The sequence below is a fragment of the Nerophis ophidion genome, linkage group LG08 (assembly GCF_033978795.1).
Source record: "Nerophis ophidion isolate RoL-2023_Sa linkage group LG08, RoL_Noph_v1.0, whole genome shotgun sequence".
Lineage (NCBI taxonomy): Eukaryota > Metazoa > Chordata > Actinopteri > Syngnathiformes > Syngnathidae > Nerophis > Nerophis ophidion.
In genome coordinates, this window is record NC_084618.1 from 10,595,829 (window position 1) to 10,618,131 (window position 22,303).

The 22,303-nt window shown below is 37.8% G+C and overlaps 1 protein-coding gene across 1 annotated transcript in view; it reads left to right on the forward strand.

Moving 5' to 3' along the window:
* Positions 1-3,766, forward strand: part of LOC133557305 (heparan sulfate glucosamine 3-O-sulfotransferase 3B1-like) — a 33,915-nt gene extending 30,149 nt beyond the window's left edge. Inside the window, exon 2 of the mRNA XM_061907672.1 lies at positions 185-3,766. Within this exon, the coding sequence (XP_061763656.1) occupies positions 185-803 (619 nt within the window). The 3' untranslated portion in view covers positions 804-3,766. The remainder of the gene's footprint in view (positions 1-184) is intronic.
* The last annotated feature ends 18,537 nt before the right edge of the window (positions 3,767-22,303 follow it).

The window sequence follows — 22,303 nt, forward strand, 5'->3', positions numbered from 1 at the left end:
AGAATTTTAACGATCGAGCTGTTTAAAAAATGAACTCGGGGCCACACATTGGACCCCCCCAGGTCTGAAGTGTAAAAAAAATGTTTCAGCCCTTTTTTGAGCGGGACCATTTTGGGTCCCAAGGTGACAAAGTGTAACTCCGGTTGACCACATGACCTCTTCTGCCCCCCCCCCCCCCGACCAGGGATCTGATGCCCAAGACCCTGGAGGGCCAGATCACCATGGAGAAGACCCCCAGCTACTTTGTGACCAAAGAGGCCCCGGCCCGGATCGCGGCCATGTCCCGGGCCACCAAGCTGATCGTGGTCGTGCGGGACCCGGTCACCCGCGCCATCTCGGACTACACCCAGACCCTGTCCAAGAAGCCCGACATCCCCTCCTTCCAGAGCCTGACCTTCAAGAACCGCACCACGGGCCTCATCGACACCTCGTGGAGCGCGGTCCAGATCGGCGTGTACGCCAAGCACCTGGACAACTGGCTGCAGTATTTCCCCGCCCGCCAGATCCTCTTCGTGAGCGGCGAGCGGCTCATCAGCGACCCGGCCGGAGAGCTGGGCCGCGTGCAGGACTTCCTGGGCCTGAAGCGCATCATCACGGACAAACACTTCTACTTCAACCAGACCAAGGGCTTCCCCTGCCTGAAGAAGGCCGAGGGCAGCAGCAAGCCCCACTGCCTGGGAAAGACCAAAGGCCGCACGCACCCGGACATCCGGCCCGAGGTGGTGCAAAGGCTCCGGGACTTCTACCGGCCCTTTAACATGAAGTTCTACCAGATGACCTCGCACAACTTTGCCTGGGACTGACTGACTATTATTATTATTATTATTATTATTATTGTTATTAGGTGGACATATATATATAAACATACATGTATATGTATGGAAATGTACAGAAATCTATTTTATAATAATTTATTTTTATTTCCCAGCAAATAATTCACTAAGCTGCCTAACCGTGTTCCTTCACCACGCCAGGCTCACCTTTTGTTTTGTTTTTGTGGCTTTTAATCGACATTCCTCACGTCCGTAATGCTGAGTCGGCAAACAATCGGATTTTACGATTTTGTCCCCCAGTGGAAGGCTAAGGTAGCTACACAACAGCTCCAGGTTTGACACTTTTTTTACTCTTAATTTCCCCGGCAAGACACATTAGTCGTGTAGCTTGGTATGTGACACACATGCTAACATGCTAATATTAGCATGCTAACTTTTTGAGCGAGTTTTGCAATCGTTTACACAAGAGTCACGTAACTCTGTATGTGACACAAGCCATATGTTAGCATTCTACCGTTAGCTTGCTCGCACGCTAACATCAGCGTGCTAACTTTTTAAGCTAGTTCTGCAACCGTTTACACCAGACATTTGTTAACGGTCAAAATGCAAACGATAGCACGCTGGCAAGTTTTTCCATTTAATTTTTACAGTTTTTTTCTCTATTTTCGAGCCATACACCTTTAGAGTCACAACTTATGTCACACATCAAGTTATATCTGTTTGCTTGCTGACATTAGAATGCTAACTTTCGGAACTAGTTTTGCAACTGTTTATATAACTTGGTTTGTGACATTTGTTAACTGTTAGCTTGCCAGCATGCTATTGTTTGCGTGCTAACTTAAGCATGCTAAGTTTTTCATCTGATTTAACACTTTGTTTTCTCTCTCTATTTTCTTGGCTAAATAACTTGGTATCTGACACAAGCGATCTGTTAGCATGCTCAAATGCTAACATTAGCCTGCTAACTAACTTTTTTTCCTCTATTTTGCAGCCATACACCTTTGAGTCACAGCTTATGTCACACAACAAGTTTTATCTGTTAGCATGCTACCGTTTGCTTGCTGACATTAGAATGCTAACTTTCTGAACTAGTTTTGCAACCGTTTATATAACTTGGTTTGTGACATTTGTTAACTGTTAGCTTGCCAGCATGCTATTGTTTGCGTGCTAACTTAAGCATCCTAAGTTTTTCATCTGATTTAACATTGTATTTTCTCTCTCTATTTTCCCAGCCATAAACCTTGGTTAAATAACGTGGTATCCGACACAAGCGATCTGTTAGCATGCTACCGTTAGCTTGCTCAAACGCTAACATTAGCGTGCTAACTAACTTTTTTTTCCTCTATTTTGCAGCCATACACCTTTGAGTCACAGCTTATGTCACACATCAAGTTATATCTGTTAGCATGCTACCGTTTGCTTGCTGACATTAGAATGCTAACTTTCCGAACTAGTTTTGCAGCCGTATAACTTGGTTTGTGACATTTGTTAACTGTTAGCTTGCCAGCATGCTTTTGTTTGCGTGCTAACTTAAGCATGCTAAGTTTTTCATCTGATTTAACACTTTGTTTTCTCTCTCTATTTTCTTGGTTAAATAACGTGGTATCTGACACAAGCGATCTGTTAGCATGCTACCGTTAGCTTGCTCAAACGCTAACATTAGCGTGCTTACTAATTTTTTTTTCCTCTATTTTGCAGCCATACACCTTTGAGTCACGGCTTATGTCACAGATCAAGTTATATCTGTTAGCATGCTACCATTTGCTTACTGACATTAGAATGCTAACTTTCCGAACTAGTTTTGCAACCGTATAACTTGGTTTGTGACATTTGTTAGCTGTTAGCTTGCCAGTTTGCGTGCTAACTTAAGCGTGCTAAGTTTTTCATCTGATTTAACACTTAGTTTTTCTCTCTATTTTCCAAGCCGTATATCTTGGTTAAATAACGTGGTATCCGACACAAGCGATCTGTTAGCATGCTACCGTTAGCTTGCGCAAACGCTAACATTAGCCTGCTAACTAACTTTTTTCCCTCTATTTTGCAGCCATACACCTTTGAGTCATATGGATTGATATATGAAACATGTTGACTGTTATCATGCTAACAGTTGCACACATGCTAAAGGTTAGCATTTTAATGTAAGCATGCTAACATTTTGTACAGTTACACCTAAAACTCTCGGATTCAGACACTCTGCGCCATCTTCAAAGTACGGCGACGTTCGAGGAAAGGTCCGGGGCACAAAGAGCAGACCCATCCACATTTCCGCGGGAATTTTCTAGTTATGGGCCTGCTCTGATGCGTAATATTATTCCTGATACTTCAAACTTTATTACTTTATAAGTGAAGCTAAATGGGAAATTGATGCCCAACTGTTTCAAAGGTCAGTCAAAGTCAAACAAAACGATTTGTCCTGGAGAGCCGCGGAGGACGGAGCTTATTTTTCTGCCTTATGGACTCACCCTCAACCTCCTCCTCCTTATGTCTTTTTTTGCCAAAAAGAAAGAATCACACAGCCTTATAAGTCGATTTTTGGTGTCGGACAGGAAGTCTTTATATGCAAAAAGGAGTGATTTATTTTGAAAAAGCAACATGTCCTACACTGAATGTAGAGATTTGAAACTAAAATGGTGTTGTGCCTCTTTGAAATAACCCAATTCTACACTTTAAGGCTGTTTTCTTTTCTTCTTCTGGGGTTTTCCAACCTCATCTTCGGGGGAAGCATTTAACTTCATCACAGCAACGTTGACTTCTGCTGCGAGACATGAGATTAATGACGAAGAAAGAAAAAAAAAAGTGGTTTTGTCGCGTTTATGGTTGAGTTTTATTCAGCCGGCTTTTTGTTTCGTCTGCAAATGTTTGCTTTGGAAAATAATATTTTGTGTTGGAACGAGCGGAGGTTGGCAGGAATGGAGTTTCTAGACAATGAAAGACTAAACATTCATAATATTTCTTTGTATGAAGAAATAAATAAGTATATATTTTACCAAAAATGTTGTCTTGTTTTTTATCATGAAAGGAATGTCTTAAAATGAATTCTATTGTATTTATATTATTTTTTGTATGTATGTTTGTGTGTATGTATATATGTATATATATGTGTATGTGTATATGTGTGTGTATATATATATATATATATATATATTCTTGTATGTATGTATGTATGTGTATGTATGTATGAATGTATGTATAGCGCTTTGAGTACCTTGAAGTTAGAAAAGCGCTATACAAGTACAACCCATTTATCATTTATATATGTGTATGTGTATATATGTGTATATGTATATGAATATATGTGTATATATATATATATATATATATATATGTATATATATACTTATATGTGTATATATGTATGTGTATGTATATATATATATGTATATTTATATACATATGTGTGTGTGTATATATATATATATATATGTATATATATACATGTATGTATGTATACATATGTAAATATGTATGCATATAAATAAATAATCTAGTAAATAATATAATGAACAACAATATTAAAATGAATAAATCCCTCAATGTTTGTTTTTTAATAGCATGAACTTCTATGAATTAAAAAAAAACTTTTTTTTAAATCAAATAAAACATTTGCAGTGAATCTTGTAAAGATAAAATTGAAATAAGTATTGTTTGACAATGCACAAAATTAGAAATTGGAATAAAAAAATAAAAAATATGTTCATTATTGTGAGTTACGATAATTGGACTCAATTCATTCTACGTGTTAAAAATGAAAGATGATTTGAGTTCATTTATTATTATTATTATTGGGGTTTTTTCAGCATTAGACATTTTTATTTGGAACAACAAGCCAGAATGTACATAGAAGTCAAGGCACTTTCAACATATTCAACGTCAGGGTGAGCACATTATCACAATAATAAAACATATTAAGGAAAGAAAAGAAAAGAAAATACAAATAGATAATTATAATAATAATAATACATCATAATACTAAGCAGTATGATAAAATACAAAATGTAAAAAGACAAAAAAAGTGCAAACTAAATCACTTAAAAAAAGTTCAATAGAGATATCAATTAAAGCGCTTTTGTACTTTTAATAGCATTAAGAATCGAAAACAAACCAAACAAGTTTAATTTTTTTTATTTTTATTTGTGTTCATTTTAAATGAAAAATCATTCCTCTCCTGACGTCATCTGACTTCCATCCGACATCACGTGACGGCGATGACGCACCACAAATGCAGGTGTGGCCAATCAGCAATCAACAGTGGGCGGGGCGAAGCTCAAAGAGGAAGTGGAAGCAAACACCAGCGTGGCGTCTATTTTGTTTTTTGTTTTACTTTTATGTGTTAATTTAACTTTAAAGTGAACTTCGAGGGGCGCCAAGAAGAAGTTTGGATTACTTTATGACGACATCGACGCCTTTTTGCCGCCCTTTCCTCATTCAGAGCTTGTCGGAAGGGTAAGTTTATCTTTTGCTAATTAGATCATTAACGACTCACTTCTGCTCTTTGAAGTGAAGGTTTTCATCTTTTTCATCGTGGGAGTTTTTTAAGCACTCATTTCTCTCGAGCTGTGTTGAAATAACAATTGAATGATTGATGAAAACGACGTAAATGGTCATCACCTTGTCAGCTTTTATTTTGTAAACAAGGGGTGAAATACAGCGTATGACTTCCTGTCCTGTGTTTCCGGTTCCTGCTCCGGTTCATAATTATTCCTTTAAAATTCTCTCATGTTCGACATTGTTTGTTTTAAGCATTTTTTGTATGTACAATATATTTCGTTCGAGCTGTGTTGAAATAACAATTGAATGATTGAAGAAAACGACGTGAATGGTCATCACCTTGTAAGCTTTTATTTAGTAAAAACAAGGGGTAAAATAGAGCATACGACTTCCTGTTCTCTGTTTCCGGTTCCTGCTCCAATCATAATTATTCCTTTAAAATGCTGTCTTGTTCGACATTGTTTGTTTTAAGTATTGTTTGTACGTCTAACATATTTAAGACTTCATGAAAAAGCTTAACATTTTTTTTATTTAATTATTTTATTGACATTCATCATCAGACATCATACCTCATATTTGCATATACTATACATCCATTATCTGCCCTAAATTTCAAAAAATATATATTTTTTTGTTTATATCTCAACTTGCCTCTCCCCTCCCCCTCCAAAAAAAGAAAAACACAGCAAAAAACAAAAACAAACACACCAAAATAATAATAATATAAAAAAATAGATAACATATATATATATATATATATATATATTGTGTGTATATATATATATATATATATATATTAGGGGTGTGGGAAAAAATCAATTCGAATACGAATTGCGATTCTCACGTTGTGCGATTCAGAATCGATTCTCTTTTTTTATTTTTATTTAATCAAAGCAATACCATAACAATGCAATCTAATTCCAAAACCAAACCTGACCCAGCAACACTCAGAACTGCAATAAACAGAGCAATTGAGAGGAGACACAAACACCACACGGAACAAACCAAAAGTGAATATTATCAACAACAGTATCAATATTAGTTATAATTTCAGCATAGCAGTGATTAAAAATCCCTCATTTACATTATCATTAGACATTTATAAAAATAAAAAAAAGAACAATAGTGTCACAGTGGCTAACACTTGCATCGCATCTCATAAGCTTGACAACACACTGTGTCCAATGTTTTCACAAAGATAAAATAAGTTATATTTTTGCTTCGTTTAATAGTTAAAACAAATTTACATTATTGCAATCAGTTGATAAAGCATTGTCCTTTACAATTATAAAAGCTTTTTTAACAAACATCTACTACTCTGTTGCATGTCAGCAGACTGGGGTAGATCCTGCTGAAATCTATGTATTGAATGAATAGAGAATCCTTTTGAATCGGAAAAATATCGTTTTTGAATCGAGAATTGCGTTGAATCAAAAAAATCGATTTATTATCGAATCGCGACCCCAAGAATCGATATTGAATCGAATTGTGGGACACCCAAAGATTTGCAGCCTTAATATATATATATATATATATATATATATATATATATATGTATATATATATATATATATATATATGTATATATATATATATATATATATATATGTATATATATATATATATATATATATATATATATATATATATATATATATATATATATATATATATATATATGTATATATTAGGGGTGTAACGGTACACAAAAATTTCGGTTCGGTACGTACCTCGGTTTAGAGGTCACGGTTCGGTTCATTTTCGGTACAGTAAGAAAACAACAAAATATACATTTTTTGGTTATTTATTTACCAAATTTGTAAACAATGGCTTTATCCTTTTAACATTGGGAACATTATAATAATTCTACCCATGTTAATACACATTAAACTGCCTCAAGTTGTGGTTTTGATTAAATCAAATGACAAAACATTTCTTCTACATATAACAAGTGCAATGTTAAACGGTTTCAAGTCAACTCATCATGCTTAATTTATTACAGCATTTGGGAAGCCTGTAGTTGACTTTTATTATACACACACATGCACGCACACACACACACACACACAGCAAAATGAGCTAACCTAACGCTAAAAGCTAATCAGCCTTCACCTCAACCCAGAACTATGAGAGAGCTGAGCTGCAGTTTAAGTTTCTAGAAGGTCAACGGGCTCATAATGATGTTTGTATTAGTTGTGACTGGGAAGTGTTTTTTTTATAATTTGGGGAGTGTACAAAGTCAGCTGCTCACCTGCTAAACACATATCTGCTCATCTCGACGCCGGAGCACTGACTCCATGCTTTCTGAATGCGCACTGCTGATTGGCTGTTACATCGCTCTGAATATACATTGCTGATTGGCTTTGTATGTAACCAATCAGATGGTTGTGTGGGCGGGACAATGCTGGGTGCTCACTGCTCAGACAGAGGCAGAAAGCAGAGCAGCTTGTTAAGACTTTAGATTACACTCGTTCGATACACCCTAGTACCGAACCGAAACCTCTGGACCGAAATGGTTCAATACAAATACACGTACCGTTACACCCCTAAAATATACATATATATATATATATATGGATTTATTTTTTTTTCTACAATTGTTGAAGGAGAGCACACAATTTTGAACAGGCTGAATGTTTTGAAGTTGGAACGGTTTGAATCAGATGAAAAATTGTGGAACTTTGAAAATCGTCCCTTTTGAATTTCGGGAATGCGGGAATTTTTTTGAAAATGGCAAAAAATTTGAATGTTGTGAATGGGTTGGATTGGTTGGTGTTGAAATTTTAAAATCAGTCGAGAAATGTTGAAGTAGTAACATGTTGAATTGAGAAATGGTATTGCGGAATTCCTGGAATGTTGGTAAAACCGGGGATTTTTCCAGTTTGTTTTTTTGTTCTGATTAATAGGAATGTTTTGACGGTGGAACGGTTGAAATGCGTTGAAAAATTTGGAAAGATTAGTCGACGGGTGGAAATATGGCTGTGAAAAACTAGGTGTTTTGGAAAATCCGGGAATTTTTTTGAACTTGGAAAAAAGGTAGTTAAAATTTCTAGGATGTGTGGAATGTGTTGAAGGTGGAGTGGTTTGAATCGCTTGAAAAATGTGGGAATGGTGGAAGTTTGAAAAATGGCCAATTCATTTTGAATGGGAAAAATGTCCTGGAAAACCTGGAATTCTGGGAATTTGTCAATTTTAGAATAGGCTGAACAGTTTGAAGTTGGAACAGTTTGAATCAGGTGAAAAAAGTGGAAGGTAGGTAATAAATAGATGCATTTTGCTGTAGAAAACCATATTAATTAATATAAACAGATAGTAAATCAATAAATAGAAAAACAAAACTATAAACCTAATAGGGAGTAATCTTTTTTTAAAACAGTACAGTCACTATTTGGAGAAAATAAAATCATGCTTATGACATAATTGACCCAGTTTTCCCAGCATGAAGTACATTTCTCATATTTATAATCAATTAAAGTCGATATCTTCTCCATTTTGTAAACATCCATTGTGGTTTCCATTCATAACTTCAAAGTTGGGCTGTCCTCTGATATCATTTTCCTGGTAATAATCTGTTTACCAGACTTGTAAAAACAACACTTTTCACAACACACATGGACATCAGTTTTATTTGATTATTTGCAAAGACCAGGTGGGCCAGCGTCACACAGGTGAAAGTTATTAATAATATACTAACATGTATTAATATCAATATTAATAAGCTTGGTTTGTTTTTAAAGTATCTAAGACTCGATGATTATGCAGATTTTAAATCTTTCAAAGAGAACCTGTTCAAATGTTAAGGTGGTCTTATTAATTAGGTGTGCAATTGTTTGGTTGTCAAGTGTTAAGATGATTTTATTAGAGAAGTATGTAATTAATGGGTTGTCACATGTTAAGGTGGTATTATTAAATATGTGTGTAATTGGTTGCAAAAATGTTAAGGTGGTATTATTAAATAGGTGTGTTATTGGTTGTCAAATGTTAAGGTGGTATTTTTAAATAAGTGTGTTATTGGTTGCCAAATGTTAAGGTGGTATTATTAAATATGTGTATAATAGTTTGGTTGCCAAATGTTAAGGTGGTATTATTAAATAAGTGTGTAATTGTTTGGTTGCCAAATGTTAAGGTGGTATTATTAAATAAGTGTGTTATTGGTTGTCAAATGTTAAGGTGGTATTATTAAATAGGTGTGTTATTGGTTGTCAAATGTTAAGGTGGTATTATTAAATATGTGTATAGTAGTTTGGTTGCCAAATGTTAAGGTGGTATTATTAAATAAGTGTGTAATTGTTTGGTTGCCAAATATTAAGGCGGTATTATTAAATATGTGTATAATAGTTTGGTTGCCAAATGTTAAGGTGGTATTATTAAATAAGTGTGTAATGGGTTGTCAAATGTTAAGGTGGTATTATTAAATAAGTGTGTTATTGGTTGTCAAATGTTAAGGTGGTATTATTAAATATGTGTATGATAGTTTTGTTGCCAAATGTTAAGGTGGAATTATTAAATAAGTGTGTAATTGTTTGGTTGTTAAGTGTTAAGGTGGTATTTTTAAATAGGTGTGTAATTGTTTGGTTGCCAAATGTTTAGATGATTTTATTAGATAAGTATGTAATTAATGGGTTGTCACATGTTAAGGTGGTGTTATTAAATAAGTGTGTAATTTGTTGCAAAAATGTTAAGGTGGTATTATTATTATTATTATTATGATTGGCTTTTATCTAGTTTGCACTTTGTCCGTATTATTTCTATTATCATTATTATCGACTCATTTTTGGGCTTATTATTTCTATTTTCCTATTTTAATGATGTTGGATCTGTGTTGTTGTTGTTGTTGTTGGGGACAAGTGTTGTACATTTAGTTTTGACTACAAACCCTATGATGCATACATTGGATAACTGTTTCAGATGTTTATGTTTTTTTAAACCTTAATAATAATAATAAAAATAGATGTGTAATTGGTTGCCAAATGTTAAGGTGGTATTATTAAATAAGTGTGTAATTGTTTGGTTGTCAAATGTTAAGGTGGTATTATAAAATAAGTGTGTAATTGGTTGCAAAAATGTTAAGGTGGTATTATTATTATTGGCCTTTATCTAGTTTGCACTTTGTCTGTATTATTTCTATTATCATTATTATCGACTCATTTTTGGCCTTATTATTTCTTTTTTCCTATTTTAATGATGTTGGATCTGTGTTGTTGTTGTTGTTGTTGTTGGGGACAAGTGTTGTACATTTAGTTTTGGCTCCAAACCCTTTGATGCATACATTGGATAACTGTTTCAGATGTTTATGTTTTTTTAAACCTTAATAATAATAATAAAAATAGATGTGTAATTGGTTGCCAAATGTTAAGGTGGTATTATTAAGTAAGTGTGCAATTGTTTAGTTGGCAAATGTTAAGGTGGTATTATTAAAAATGTTTAATAATTGTTTGGTTGTCAAATGTTACTCTTTCAACTCTTTTCAAAGATAACTTGATATTTCCAGACCATATTTTGAATGGATTTAAATCTCTAGGAAGTCCATATATGGTACATATATGGTATATGGTATATATGGAGGTTTTTTTGGGACGGCGTGGCGCAGTGGGAGAGTGGCTGTGCGCAACCCGAGCGTCCCTGGTTCAATTCCCACCTAGTACCAACCTCGTCACGTCCGTTGTGTCCTGAGCAAGACACTTCACCCTTGCTCCTGATGGGTGCTGGTTGGCGCCTTGCATGGCAGCTCCCTCCATCAGTGTGTGAATGTGTGTGTGAATGGGTAAATGTGGAAGTAGTGTCAAAGCGCTTTGAGTACCTTGAAGGTAGAAAAGCGCTATACAAGTACAACCCATTTATTTATTTTATCATTTAATATTCCAGGCATAGAGCAGGAAGTGGGGACTTCCGTTTGTTGCTTTTGGACTGGTCATGTGACCCAATGATCTGGTCCACATTGTAGCTCTTGTCGGAAGTCGTGGTCCTTGTCAACCTTGCAGGATAATTGTTCAGCTGCAGCGCTGAGAGACGCCAAGGAGACAAACAGGATGGAACACACACACACACACACACACACACACACACACACACCTGTGTTAGTCCGTGCTTAAGCTAATTAACCCGTGGGTGAATCGGGAAGATAAGACGGCGGTGGAAGTCCGGGCGTGCTGCCAGGTGATTTCATGCAAATCAAACAAAGATGGCGCCCGGGCACACCAACAGCGGTGCGATGACACAATCTATCTCCCAGCATGCCTCTGGGCCTCTCGTGGCGAGCGCCGCTTTGGGAGAGGGAGCAGACACCTGGAGGAGCAGCTCGCCGTGTGACGCTCGGCGGCGTTGGCAGAGTGCAAACTTTTCATAATGGGGGAGGGGCATCAATAATTTAGTCTCACTCTCACTTTTTAGATGAACGCCCTAAAAAAAGTTGGTTTGTAGGCTGCCTTTAAAATGTTTTTGGGACTTTTAGGAGGTTTTTTTTACCTTCACTGAGCAAACTAAGACATCATGCAGATGAATGTAGAGATATAAAGTCGTGGTCAAAAGTTGGGTTTTTGTTCCGCCGCTCCCAGTCTTTGGAACGTCCTCCCTGACCACCTGAGTACATCACAGACGGTGAATGTTTAAAAAAAAAAAAAAAGGCTTCTTGTTTTCTTGTCCAGCCTCTCAGGCAAATCATCTAGTTGATGTAGATGCACATATCAAAGAAAAAAAAAGTTGGTTGAAGGCTGCTTTTAAAATGTTTTTGGGACTTTTAGGAGTTTTTTTTTTACCTTCACTGAGCAAACTAAGACATCATGCAGATGAATATAGAGATATAAAGTCGTGGTCAAAAGTTGGGTTTTTGTTCCGCCGCTCCCAGTCTTTGGAACGTCCTCCCTGACCACCTGAGTACATCACAGACGGTGAATGTTTAAAAAAAAAAGAGCCTTCTTGTTTTCTTGTCCAGCTTCTCAGGCAAATCATTTAGTTGATGTAGATGCACGTATCAAAGAAAAAAAAAGTTGGTTGAAGGCTGCTTTTAAATTTTTTGGGGGACTTCTAGGAGGTTTTTTTTACCTTTACTGAGCAAACTAAGACATCATGCAGATGAATATAGAGATATATAAAGTCGTGGTCAAAAGTTGGGTTTTTGCTCCGCCGCTCCCAGTCTTTGGAACGTCCTCCCTGACCACCTGAGTACAACAGAGACGGTGAATGTTTTAAAAAAAAAAAAAGGCTTCTTGTTTTCTTGTCCAGCTTCTCAGGCAAATCATCTAGTTGATGTAGATGCACGTATCAAAGAAAAAAAAAGTTGGTTGAAGGCTGCTTTTAAATTTTTTGGGGGACTTTTAGGAGGTTTTTTTACCTTTACTGAGCAAACTAAGACATAATGCAGATGAATATAGAGATATAAAGTCGTGGTCAAAAGTTGGGTTTTTGCTCCGCCGCTCCCAGTCTTTGGAACGTCCTCCCTGACCACCTGAGTACACCACAGACGGTGAATGTTTTAAAAAAAAAAAGGCTTCTTGTTTTCTTGTCCAGCTTCTCAGGCAAATCATCTAGTTGATGTAGATGCACGTATCAAAGAAAAAAAAAGTTGGTTGAAGGCTGCTTTAAAAATGTTTTTGGGACTTTTAGGAGTTTTTTTTTACCTTCACTGAGCAAACTAAGACATAATGCAGATGAATATAGAGATATAAAGTCGTGGTCAAAAGTTGGGTTTTTGCTCCGCCGCTCCCAGTCTTTGGAACGTCCTCCCTGACCACCTGAGTACAACAGAGACGGTGAATGTTTAAAAAAAAAAAAAAAGGCTTCTTGTTTTCTTGTCCAGCTTCTCAGGCAAATCATCTAGTTGATGTAGATGCACGTATCAAAGAAAAAAAAAGTTGGTTGAAGGCTGCTTTTAAATTTTTTGGGGGACTTTTAGGAGGTTTTTTTACCTTTACTGAGCAAACTAAGACATCATGCAGATGAATATAGAGATATATAAAGTCGTGGTCAAAAGTTGGGTTTTTGCTCCGCCGCTCCCAGTCTTTGGAACGTCCTCCCTGACCACCTGAGTACAACAGAGACGGTGAATGTTTTAAAAAAAAAAAAAAGGCTTCTTGTTTTCTTGTCCAGCTTCTCAGGCAAATCATCTAGTTGATGTAGATGCACGTATCAAAGAAAAAAAAAGTTGGTTGAAGGCTGCTTTTAAAATGTTTTTGGGACTTTTAGGAGGTTTTTTTTACCTTCACTGAGCAAACTAAGACATAATGCAGATGAATATAGAGATATAAAGTCGTGGTCAAAAGTTGGGTTTTTGCTCCGCCGCTCCCAGTCTTTGGAACGTCCTCCCTGACCACCTGAGTACACCACAGACGGTGAATGTTTTTAAAAAAAAAAGGCTTCTTGTTTTCTTGTCCAGCTTCTCAGGCAAATCCTCTAGTTGATGTAGATGCACGTATCAAAGAAAAAAAAAGTTGGTTGAAGGCTGCTTTAAAAATGTTTTTGGGACTTTTAGGAGTTTATTTTACCTTCACTGAGCAAACTAAGACATAATGCAGATGAATATAGAGATATAAAGTCGTGGTCAAAAGTTGGGTTTTTGCTCCGCCGCTCCCAGTCTTTGGAACGTCCTCCCTGACCACCTGAGTACGCCACAGACGGGGAATGTTTAAAAAAAAAAAAAAGGCTTCTTGTTTTCTTGTCCAGCTTCTCAGGCAAATCATCTAGTTGATGTAGATGCACGTATCAAAGAAAAGAAAAGTTGGTTGAAGGCTGCGTTTAAAATGTTTTTGGGACTTTTAGGAGTTTTTATTACCTTCACTGAGCAAACTAAGACATCATGCAGATGAATATAAAGGTGTACAGTCGTGGTCAAAAGTGGGCTTTCTGCTCCGCCGCTCCCAGTCTGTGGAACACCCTCCCTGACCACCTGAGGGAACCACAGACTATGAATGCTTTTAAGAAAAGCTTAAAAATCGTTCTTTTTAAAAAAGCATATTTAAAAAAAAAAAAAAGAAGAAGAACTGCTTGTAAAGAACATAATGTCATGACTGTCTTCAGTTTCCAATCATTTTTTTTGTGATGTAGTGATTGGAGCACATACTTGTTGGTCACAAAAAAACATTCATGAAGTTTGCTTCTTTTATGAATTTATTATGGCTCTACTGAAAAATGCGAGCAAATCTGCCTGGTCAAAAGTATACATACAGCGATATTCATAGAACTTTCCTCCAAGTGGTCTTATTTTTGTGCATATGATGTCAGATGAAACAAAAACTGAGCGGTTTGGCCACAATACACAGCAATATGTCTGGAGGAGAAAAAGTGAGGCCTTTAATCCCACAACACCAAGCCTACTGTCAAGCATGGTGGTGGTAGTATTATGCTCTGGGCCTGTTTTGCTGCCAATGCAACTGGTGCTTTACAGAGAGTAAATGGGACTATAGAAAAGGAAGATTACCTCCAAATTCTCCAGGACAATCATCAGCCCGGAGGTCGGGTCTGGGGCACAGTTGGGTGTTCCACGTGGCTTTCTGCTCCGCCGCTCCCAGTCTGTGGAATGTCGTCCCCGACCACCTGAGTGCACCACAGACGGTGAATGTTTAAAAAAAAGGCTTTTTTTTGGTTGTTTTTTTGTCCAGCTTCTCAGGCAAATCATATAGTTGATGTAGGTGCGCATATCGGAGAAAAAAAAGCTGGTTGAAGGCTGCTTTTAAAATGTTTTTGGACTTTTAGGAGATTTTTACTTTCACTGAGCAAACTTAGACATCATGCAGATGAATATAAAGATGTACAGTCGTGGTAAAAAGTTGTCTTTCTTCTCCGCCGCTCCCAGTCTGTTGAACGCCCTCCCTGACCACCTGAGGGAACCACAGACTGTGGATGCTTTTAAAAAAGGCTTAAAAACCCTTCTTTTTAAAAAAGACTTTTTTTTTTTTTGATATGTGTGTTCTAGTTCTAGCTTTTAGGCCAGTGTTTTTCAACCACTGTACAGTCTGGTATGCCGTGGGAGATTATCTAGTTTCACCTATTTGGGTTAAAGATATTTTTTGCAAACCAGTAATTATGAGACATTCTGTTCTTTACAAGTGTATGTAAACTTTTGACCACAACTATATATGTGCTTCTAGAACACAGGTGTGGAACTTGACTACTTAATATTTTCTTAGTACATGTATTTGCACTTGGACAACAACACAATCATGTATCTCATGCAGTTGATTATATTTAGGGACCAAATGTACCTTTGGGACAGAGCATCCTATTGTATTTCTAAGGTTTTATTAATATTATACCGCCGCCTCTTTGAGCTGTAATTTGACCCCCTTAACATGCTTCAAAACTCACCAAATTTAACACACACATCAGGACTGGCAAAAATTGCGATCTAATCTAAAAACCAAAACCCAAAACTCCAAATTGCGCTCTAGCGCCTCTTAGGAAAAAACACAGACAAAACCGCTTGTAACTTCCGTTAGGAATGTCGTAGAGACATTAAACGAAAACCTCTATGTAGGTCTGACTTAGACCTAGATTTCATACATTGACATCCTTCAGCTAAAATCAAAAGAAAGTTGGCAAAAACCCTTTCAAAACAAAAGTTTCCTAAAAAATGTCATTTTTGCCTTTTTGAGCTGTAATTTCACCCCCTTGAAAATGCTTCAAAACTCACCAAACTGGACACACACATCAGGACTGGCAAAAATTGCCATCGAATACAAAAACCAAACCCCAAAACTCAAAATTGCGCTTTAGCACCCCCTAGGAATAAAACACAGACAAAACTGCTCCTAGGAAGAAAACACAGACAAAACTGCTTGTAACCTCCGGTAGGAATGTTGTAGAGAAATGAAACGAAAACCTCTATGTAGGTCTCACTTAGACCTACATTTCATTAGTTGACATCCTTCAGCAAAAATCAACAGGAAGTTGGAAATTACAGCCTTCAAAACAAAAGTTTTGTAAAAACCCGTCACCTTTTTTCAAACATTATCTCCTCTGAGCTCGTTTGTTGTGTCGGCTTCAAACTCGCACAGGAATGAGATTGAACCCTTTTGATTAAAAGTTGCGCAAATAGTTTTTTTAACTGCTCCGGTTTTGATTTTACGAGCCTTCAAAGAGCTGCTGCTGCTGCGCTGCTGGCGTCTCAAGATGGCCGCTTAAAAGCAGGAAGCACCAGCGTGACCACACAATGCAGAGAAGGTAGGTAATGTGCAGGTAAAGATATGTTGACTGGGTGAAAGAAAGAGGCACCAGTGTGACCCCAGGATACAGAGAAGGTAGGTAATGTGCAGGTAAAGATATGTTGACTGGGTGAAATAAGGAGGCACCAATTTGACACATGGATGCAGAGAAGGTAGGTAATGTGCAGGTAAAGATATGTTGACTGGGTGAAAGAAGGAGGCACCAGTGTGACCCCAGAATACAGAGAAGGTAGGTAAAGTGCAGGTAAAGATATGTTGACTGGGTGAAAGAAGGAGGCACCAGTTTGACTCCAGGATACAGAGAAGGTAGGTAACATGCAGGTAAAGATATGTTGACTGGGTGAAAGAAGGAGGCACCAGTTTGACTCCAGGATACAGAGAAGGTAGGTAATGTGCAGGTAAAGATATGTTGACTGGGTGAAAGAAGGAGGCACCAGTGTGACCCCAGGATGCAGGGAAGGTAGGTACCGTGCGGGTAAAGATATGTTGACTGGGTGAAAGAAGGAGGCACCAATTTGACACCAGGATACAGAGAAGGTAGGTAATGTGCAGGTAAAGATATGTTGAATGGGTAAAGGCAGGAAACACCAGCTTACAGCTTTAATTTAAACCTTAATTTTATCCAATAATGCAACAAATATTAAATTATCATACATTTCCTAAACATGGTTTGATAAAATTAAATGTAATTTCTGCTTGATTTAAGATTTTAAAACAAGTTATCCATCAAAATGTAAAAAAATGGACTACCCTAAAAAGGATTGTTCGCGCCTCGGAGAGCTGTTGCAGCAGGTGGATTGACGCGAATCATGGCTCCGACAGGGAGGATGTCACATGGAACAGAGGTGGCGGTCTCCAGGTGTCCCGACAGGTGGGCCGCCGCTCACATCAAAGACGAGAGGGGCGGGGTTAAATACGGCGGACAGATGTTTTGCATGAAAGGTGAACCAAAATGTGCTGAAAAGGATGCAATAATCCATGAAATGATGCGGTTGATATGACGTGTGCAGGAAGAATAGTGTTTGTTTACATGCCGCTAAGTCTTTAACTAGTGCGTGCGGCCCCTCCCCCGCCGCTCCCTGCTGAGAGCGTAAAACGCGGCCATCAATAATGTACATCACTTGGCATCCAGCCGCCGTTATCATCGGGGGATCAGCGGGTCTGCCGGAGGACGCCCTATCTGCAGACGGATGGCAGCAATTTCCTCTTGGAGGAAAAAAAAAAAAAGAGGGCAAAATGATTATTTTTTAATGAAATGCAAACACATTTAAGTCCAGAAAGTACGACCACTGTGCCGTCCTCTCCCCAAAATAAACCTGAGCTCATAACATTTTTTGTGTGGCTGCAACCATTAATACATGGATTTGTTTGGAAAAAATGATTTGATTCATGTTGTGTTGCTCTGATTAATTGTTTAATAGAAATATAAACAGTGAAGACCGCATAAAAGAAGGTAAAACAAGTTGAAAAGGTCAAACAAGTTTATATAGAAAGTAAAAGAAAGTGAAAGTGAGAAGGCTGGGAAAAGAATTGTAGAAATAAGGTATATAAAAAGTAAATAAAGGGTTATTAAAGGTATAAGAAAGACTCTAATAGGTAAAACAAGTCGGTAAAAAGCAAACACAAGTGAAATAATAGATATATCAATCAATCAATCAATGTTTATTTATATAGCCCCAAATCACAAATGTCTCAAAGGACTGCACAAATCATTACGACTACGACATCCTCGGAAGAACCCACAAAAGGGCAAGGAAAACTCACACCCAGTGGGCAGGGAGAATTCACATCCAGTGGGACGCCAGTGACAATGCTGACTATGAGAAACCTTGGAGAGGACCTCAGATGTGGGCAACCCCCCCCCCCCCCCCCCATCCCTAGGGGACCGAAAGCAATGGATGTCGAGCGGGTCTAACATGATACTGTGAAAGTTCAATCCATAGTGGCTCCAACACAGCCGCGAGAGTTCTGTTCAAAGCGGATCCAAGACAGCAGCGAGGAAACCATCTCAAGCGGAGGCGGACCAGCAGCGTAGAGATGTCCCCAACCGATACAGGCGAGCGGTCCATCCTGGGTCTCGACTCTGGACAGCTAGTACTTCATCCATGGTCATCGGACCGGACCCCCTCCACAAGGGAGGGGGGGACATAGGAGAAAGAAAAGAAGCGGCAGATCAACTGGTCTAAAAAGGATGTCTATTTAAAGGCTAGAGTTTACAGATGAGTTTTAAGGTGAGACTTAAATGCTTCTACTGAGGTAGCATCTCATATTGATATGTCATAAAGCAGGGGTGCCCACACTTTTTCTGCAGGCGAGCTACTTTTCAATTGACCAACTCGAGGGGATCTACCTCATTTATATATATCATTTATATTTATTTATTTATGAAAGAGACATTTTTGTAAACAAGTTAAATGTGTTTAATGATAATACAAGCATGTGTAACACATATAGATGTCTTTCTTTCACGAAGACAAGAATATAAGTTGGTGTATTACCTGATTCTGATGACTTGCATTGATTGGAATCAGACAGTAATGATGATAACGCCCACATTTTCAAATGGAGGAGAAAAAAAAGTTGTCCTTTCTGTACAATACCACATGAAAGTGGTTGGTTTTTGGCATCTAATTCATCCAGCTTCCATACACTTTACAAGAAAAACATTGGCGGCAAATTCCTTAGCTTGCTTGATTGACATTCACGGCACCCGAGGGTCTTGTGAGATGACGCTGGCTGCTGCCAGTTCATTATTATGAAAAAATGACAGAGAGGAAGGCGAGAAACACTTTTTATTTCAACAGACTTTCGCGCCGTCCCTTCCGTCAAAACTCTAAAGGCCGACTGCACATTTCCTATCTTCACAATAAAAGCCCTGCTTCATGCTGCCTGCGCTAACAAAATAAGAGTCTCGGAAAGCTGGCGTGCACAAGTGATGTGCAGTTTTCCGAGACTCTGTATTTAGTTAGCGCAGGCAGCATGAAGCAGGGCTTTTATTGTGAAGATAGAAAATGTGCAGTCGGCCTTTAGAGTTTTGACGGAAGGTACGGCGCCAGAGTCTGTTGAAATAAAAAGTGTTTCTCGCCTTCCTCTCGGTCATATTTTCATAATAATGATCTTGCAGCAGCCAGCGTCATCTCACAAGACCCTCCGGTACCGTGAATGTCATTTAAGTGACGTCTTGGTGAAGATTGATGATCACTCATTTTTAGGTCTATTTTTTTTAAAAGCCTGGCTGGAGATCGACTGACACACCCCCCGCGGTCGACTGGTAGCTCGCGATCGACGTAATGGGCACCCCTGTCATAAATAGAAGTATGTAGTATACAAGGAAAAATATTAATACTTGCAAATAGAAGGTAAATAAAAGGTCAATTAGGTTAAATAACATGTAAAATTCAAAGCTGCAAGCAGCGTTGGTCGGGTCCGCCTTTGGCTGCTGCCCCCGAGACCCACGGCCGGATAAGCGTTAGAAGACGCCTTGGAGCCACTATTTTGAGAATCTAATGCATTGTGAAAGTAATGCAGTTGTTGTATTGAAGTGAAAATATCAAACTTACTTTAGCAAAAATCAACAGGATGTTAATTATTAAAATGTAGGTCTAAGTGAGACCTACATAGTGTTTTTTGTTTCATGTCTCTTTGACATTCCTACCGTAAGTTACAAGCAGTTTTGTCTGTGTTTTCTTCCTAGGAGCAGTTTGTCCGTGTTGTATTCCTAGGGGGGCGGTAGAGCGCAATTTTGAGTTTTGAGGTTAGGTTTTTTCCATCAGATCGCAATTTTTGCCAGACCTGATGTGTGTGTCAAGTTTGGTGAGGTTAGAAGCATTTTAAGGTGGTCAAATAACAGCTCAAAGAGGCAAAAATTAATTTTTTTAGGAGACTTTGCGCAGGGGTTCTTTGAAGGCGCGTAAAATCAAAACCTGAGAACTTATCAAAACTCTGTTTTATACTTTTAATCAGAAGGGTTCAATCTCTCTCCTGTGCGAGTTTGAAGCCAAAACAACAAACGCACTCAGAGGAGATAATGTTTGAAGAAAGGTGACCGCTTTTTACAAAACTTTTGTTTTGAAGGGGGGATTGCAAACTTCCTGTTAATTTTTGTTGGGGGTTGTCAATCTATGAAATGTAGGTCTAAGCGAGACCTACATAGAGATTTTTGTTTCATGTCTCTCCGACATTCTTACCGGAAGTTACAAGCAATTTTGTCTGTGTTTTCTTCCTAGGAGCAATTTTTTCAGTGTTTTATTCAAAAATAGCGCTAGAGCGCAATTTTGAGTTTTGGGGTTTGTTTTTTTCATTAGATTGCAATATTCGCCAGTCCTTATGTGTGCGCCAAGTTTGGTGAAAACAAAAGGAGCTTAGCATGGAAGCCAGCAAAAACAAAAGGGCCTAGCGTTTAAGCGAACAGGAAAACAGAAGTCGTTACTTGTAGAATGAAAGCAAAACGGAAGCAGGGAACAAAAGAAAGTAAGCTCCAAACTGATACCGAAATATAGCTTACCGCTACGCTGCAATGACACGACACAAAACGAGACGACAGGAGCGACGATACAGAAGTGACATTGACAAAAATCCAGCACTGATTGGATGGGAAGCAAGTCTAAATGGGAGCGGGCTGATTGACACCAGGTGTGGCCAGGTGCCAATCAGCCGCAGCAGATGGGACACAGCACTCAGGGAGAAAACGACACGACAGGAGCGACGATGCAGAACTGACATCGACAAAAATCCAGCACTGACTGGATGGGAAGACAGGTCTAAATGGGAGCGGGCTGATTGACACCAGGTGTGGCCAGGTGCCAATCAGCCTCATTTGAGGGGACACAGCACTCAGGGAGAATTACAGGAAACAGACATAATAAGAGCGCTGACAGGAACTAAAGACAGGAAATACTACACACACGCAGGAAAAACTAAAACACAAACAAACTGTCAGGGGTAAGCCTGGCAAAATGAAAGATAATAAAAGATAAATTAAGTAAATACAAGGTCAAATAAGAATTATAAAAGGTAAAAGAAGGTAAGTAAAAGGTATAATAATGAATATAGATGGTAAAATGAGTAAATAGAAGGTAAAATAAGAAATATAAAGGGCAAAAAAACGTAAATAAAAGGTAAAAGAAGGAATACAGGCGGTAAAATCAGATAAAACGAGGTAAAATGTGATCAAAGAATGTAAATAGATAATAAAAGAAGGTAAACAAAAGGTAAAAGAAATATAGAAGGTAAAATAATGTGGTATTATTAAATAGGTGTGTAATTGTTTTCTTGTCAAATGTTAAGGTGGTATTATTAATTAGGTGTGTAATTGTTTGCTTCAAATACCTTTTAATACATGATTGTTGTATTATTGTTTCCACACTTTGATCGATTTCCTCCTGGCGGCCCGCCATAAATAATACAAGGTAAATAAAGGTAAAATAATGAATATATACGCTAAAAAATAAGTAAATACAAAGTAAAATAAGAAATATAAAGGGCAAAATAAGTAAATAAAAAGGTAATAGAACCAAGGAAAGGATAAGTCTGACATACCAACATGTGTTTTGATATCAATATGTGTTTTGATACGTTCTAATTAGGGTTGTAACTGTACACAAAAAGTTGGGTTCGGTACGTACCTCGATTTAGAGGTCACGGTTCGGTTCATTTTCGGTACAGTAAGAAAACAACAAAATATAATTTTTTGGGTTATACAGAGGGTCCATTGCCAGGGTTAATGTGGTCAACATATATAAAATAAAAACTAAATAAGATAAGGCTCAGAATGGTTTCTTAACAAAACTTTTCTACATATAAATTGTTTTTTTGTTCGATTGATTGAGACTTTTATTAGTAGATTGCACAGTACAGTACATATTCCGTACAATTGAATACTAAATG